A 4,664-nucleotide genomic window follows, 5' to 3' on the forward strand; every position below is an offset into this window, starting at 1 on the left:
ACGAGTGCAACTTTAGAATGTACGTATGCGTACCAGTCTAATTTATGCAATCATTTTATGTTATATTTCATTTTCAGTGCACATTTACTGCTTTCTATTGCTTTTAGTTATTTTAAAAGCCTTTAATTTCAGTATTTACTTTTACTTTAAAGTTATTGCTGCATTTAATACAGACTAGATACACGTAATAAACAAATTAAAGCAATTAGTCCTGGAATATTCTAGTTGATTCCGCAAAAGTAACCTTTAAAAAGGAAACTAGCGCTTGTTTACCATATTTCTGGGTAAACAACAAGCTAAGAGCAAGATACAATATATGATCTCCACTTTCCAGTATACTCACCTTGAATATAGAACTGACTTGGGCGTTGGAGTGATAACTATGTAGGTCCACCATGCGTCGTTGTAAAGGAGATTGAATCCACCACTCAAGACCATCAATTCACCAACTACATCCCTTCCTAGTTCTCGAACGGAACAACTATATAGAGGGCGACAAATTCAGGTGACAAGTTTTAAACACAATTTTATTTCACTTTTCTTCCTCACATATCAATTTGAGCGTTGGAGTGCTAACCTTATAAGCTCCCCTATCCATTCCGCTAGAAACTCAAATTCACCATCACTTTGATCGGATAAACCATTAAATCAGTTAGAACTAGTCAGAAATGGTCAAAATTGGAGGCTGTTTTGGAAAACCGACCGGTTTAAATCCTTATTTTTTTCTAAGACAAAACGGCATCGTTTTGTTAATTATTTTTTAAAAAATTGAAATATAAAAGAGCAAAATGTCTGTGCGGCGTGACTGAGTCTGAGATTGAGAAAGCTCCCGTATCGCCGCATCGTCGTTCTGTCTCTTCACCGTCTTCCGTTCGAGTTCGCCGCTTTCCTCTTTGCCGGAGTCGAATCAGTAAGTGCAGTCTTCCCCCCTACTCTTATTCTTAGCTTAGCATCAATGAGAAGAAAATACGGTGAAAGAGAGTCATGGTTGAAACTTGTTATAGATTGGTCATAATGAGTTAAATTAAATATTTTTAATAATTTTATTATTTTAATAAATATTAAAAATCAATTATAAATACTAGTTTAAAAACTAAACCCTAACTCGATTCTCATAATTTTCTCCAGCGTAATGGAACACTCTCCAAAATCCACGAAGAAAGCAAAACACAAGAAGAAGGTGGATACTGAACCGCCGCCTGAACCGGTTCGTGAACCGGTTAAGGTTAAGGTTGAAGTTGTCCGTTCGGATCCAGAGAAAATGCCGCCGTTTGTTGGTTATTTTCCGTCTGGATTTGATCCGGTTAAGCAATCTTCCGGTTCCGCCGGTGCCGGAATCCAAGTTTATCGAAACCAGTTTATGAATAAGAGGACTGAGCTTGTTGTTAGTCCTGCTGATTCCTCGGTTGAATTCGTTGGAACGAGTTACGCCGGGGAGGCTACGGGACAGCGAGGGATGTATGCACTTGGTGTATTTGATAAGGAATCTCAGACGCTTAAGGTTGTGAGTATTGGCGCTAATAAGGTAAATTTGTGATGAAATGTGTAGAGAAAAAGTTGAGTTGATGTTTTGGAATTTGTTAGTGCGTTGTGTTGATTTGTTGTTTTTGTTGTTATTGTTGTTGTGTAGATATTTAGATTGGAACCAAGAGTTAAAGGTTTGGAATATAAGGAGCCGCTTCCTAGTGGGACTCCGGTGGAAGAGATGACTCAGGATGAGTGGACAGCCAAGAGGAGATTGACTGATGCTACTTTCGGAACTAAGCGGCATATTGAAATGGTAGATTTTGATTCTGTTTAGCCCTTATTTTCTAACTGTGCTAATATTAAGTAATTACAAGACAAAATCATTATTTCAGTGTGATTTTTTGGTTGTTGAAGATTTAGAAGTGACAGATGAATCTCAGCTTAGAGATGAAAATTTACAGAACATACAATTCCACAAGTTTAAGGTGCCACTATTGCACTTATCGTGTTAGTGGGTATTATTTTCTTTTGGTAAAGGGTGATTTTTCTAGGTCTGAGACATGTTATGTTTATGAAAACATGATTAGATGATATGGCACCCTTCATGTTTTTCTAATCAAATATGATTTCATATGACCACCATACCACATTTAATCTTGGATTATAGTTCCCACCCCAGGACTGGGACTGAGCAGTTTTTCGAGTAGCCGGTAGCGGGGGAAGAGCAGTTCCCATCCTGGAGTGGTTTTTAGCCTGCTATTCTTTTCCCCTCTGAAAAACCGAAATTACCCCTTAAATTTAAAACGTATTTAGGATAATTTTAGGTTTTTGAATCAAATTTGAGTTGAGACTGAACCCTAACCTTCCTTCACTGACGTTTCTGCACTTCAGCTGTTCCAAAGAAAAATATCAAGTTCCTCCCTCACCTCTCACTTTGTATGTTTATAATTATTATTCATGTAATTTATCCAAAAAATGATCAAATCGCGGCTATCCCGCTATACGCTATCCCTTTTTTTGGTGTCGACCGCTCTGCGCCGCTATCCGGGATTGATTACTCTACTTAGTAGTTAGTTCTCATTGACATGATTTCCTTTGGTTACATATGTGTCTGGAACATGCAGAGTTCTGCTCTGTATCATGGATTAATTAATGGCATATCATTGTCTCTCCATTGGGCTTTGCACAGATGATAGCTCATACTTTGTTTGGTAAACTATTTAAGATGATTTGTCTGTACTCTGTATGCATTGTCTTTAAACAGTGAACATAAGGAAAGACATTGACAACAATTTTATATTTTGTCCATTCTTTTATTATGAAAAGTTATTATTAACCTAATTTTAAATAACCTTTTACGTAGTAGTATTAGTAGGTAAGGTTATTGCTGTTGAATTAAAGTGATCAAGTCTTCTATTAATTATCATTCAATAAAGTATACTTGATTTTTATTGGATTTGTTTTAAACTAATATTGGAATTTGTATTATTCTGCAGAATCTTAAGTTTGCTGAAATCAGAAGAGATGAAGAACCTGAAGCTAAAAAGAACCTGGATGAGAAAATGAAAAATGTTGAAGTAAAAGAAATTGCTCTTGCAAACACAGATGCTCACATCGCTCGCCATATACCACCATATGATACTTCTGCAACGACACCTCGGGAGGCTTATGTATTGGATAAAATCATCCTTTCACTAGAATGGAATCACCTTCAAGACATTTATTATCTCTTGCCAAAGGGAGAAGAAGCAGACTTCAGTGGTTACCCAACTTTTATTCGCAACAGGATAGGCAAAGTAAAGAAGATTGAGGTATTATACAGATATAATCTTTTTGCTTAAAACATAATTTGGAGCCGTACAATAGTTTGGCTTTATCAGTGATACTATACTTATATGTTTCCCCGGATCTGGTGTTTTCTTTTTGTTTGCTGTCATATCTGTTTCCCCAGATCCGTTGTTTTCTTTTTGTATTTAGACCACAAAATCACGTTGTTGCGGATCTCACCCATTTGATGAAGATTGAATGATTTTTATTTCAAAATAAATTTTAAAACTGTCCAATCTCCATTGAACGGTGGAGATACCCTGCTTGATATTTTTTCAGGGATGGAATTTGGTTATGTGCTTTCATTTCTAGCATAAAGTTCTGAGATTTGATTTTCCTGATTTAATTATCATATATGTTATTGATTGTTTATACTTACAGGACGAGTCTGAAAAGAAAAAGCTTTGTTGCATACTTTCATTCATCAACTATCTTGTCAAGTTCAAAGATCAGCACACCATGGATGGTGTTTCCTCTTCAAAGAATTACAAAATTCCTCCCATTCTGAACAATAGATTTTCGACCTTGTTTGAAGTTTCCGAAACAAGAAGGCTGCCACCTGAAAAGATTAATCTTCTCGTTTCTTACGTTTTGGTGCTCACACTTTTCACCGACGAATTCCACACTGACTACAAAGACATAGCAAAGGATCTGAGGATGACTATCCCTCCGGTGAGACAACTCTTTGAGCATTTGGGTTGCAAATTTTTAAAGGAGAAAGGGATTTTCCATGCCACACTTCCTATGCCTCTTACGTTTCCCCGGATTAATAGTAAGAGGAAGAAAAGAAATTGATCGCTTTTTGAGTCTGTTTTTGTTACTATTGACTGTTGCAAATCAAGCTGTTTTTCAGTCACTTATTTGTAGTGATGTCAAATTTTGCAATCCAAACACTAGGTGTTGTTGGATAATTTAGTTATGTCTATTAAATTGTGTACGTTTGAACCATGCTGTTAATCATAATGTACTACTTATAATTTATTTTATAAACCATTCATGTGTCAAATGTTTGTCATCGATTAACAGAAAATACTGATTAAGAGCATCTGGTTTTTCACACCAAATTATATGCAGCTTTAGGCTTAAAGACCTGTTATGCAAGTTAATCCAAGACTCAGCTTAATGAGTTCAAGGTTGGTCTTGTTTCAAACACCAAGATATCCAGTAGCTTAAACTTTTTAAGTACAAGTTTTTTAAAAAAGAATTACAAATCTATATCATGACTAATACAAACTATTGGATCTCAAATAAGTTGAACTCTGACATGACTAATACAAATTATATAGTTGGATAAATTAAGGGGATTTCTTATTGAAATCAGCATTATTGTATTGTTTTTTTTTTCATCATCCATTAAACAAATATAATTA

The 4,664-nt window shown here is 35.6% G+C and overlaps 1 protein-coding gene across 1 annotated transcript; it reads left to right on the forward strand.

The window, feature by feature from the left end:
* Nucleotides 1-770: 770 nt before the first annotated feature.
* Nucleotides 771-4,284, forward strand: LOC131595103 (DNA-directed RNA polymerase I subunit rpa49-like). Its single transcript, XM_058867372.1, has 5 exons — nucleotides 771-910; nucleotides 1,129-1,525; nucleotides 1,631-1,780; nucleotides 2,964-3,278; nucleotides 3,676-4,284. The coding sequence occupies exons 2-5, from the start codon at nucleotides 1,133-1,135 to the stop codon at nucleotides 4,087-4,089; spliced, it is 1,272 nt and encodes a 423-aa protein (XP_058723355.1). The 5' UTR covers nucleotides 771-910; nucleotides 1,129-1,132; the 3' UTR covers nucleotides 4,090-4,284.
* The last annotated feature ends 380 nt before the right edge of the window (nucleotides 4,285-4,664 follow it).

Source organism: Vicia villosa, linkage group LG4, assembly GCF_029867415.1.
Source record: "Vicia villosa cultivar HV-30 ecotype Madison, WI linkage group LG4, Vvil1.0, whole genome shotgun sequence".
NCBI classification, from domain to species: domain Eukaryota; kingdom Viridiplantae; phylum Streptophyta; class Magnoliopsida; order Fabales; family Fabaceae; genus Vicia; species Vicia villosa.

Coding starts and splice junctions, on each gene's coding strand:
- LOC131595103 (XM_058867372.1), top strand. CDS start 1,133: ATGGAACACTCTCCAAAATCCACGAAGAAAGCAAAACACAAGAAGAAG. Junction 1,526..1,630: donor TGAGTATTGGCGCTAATAAG/GTAAATTTGTGA, acceptor GTTGTTGTGTAG/ATATTTAGATTGGAACCAAG. Junction 3,279..3,675: donor GCAAAGTAAAGAAGATTGAG/GTATTATACAGA, acceptor TTATACTTACAG/GACGAGTCTGAAAAGAAAAA.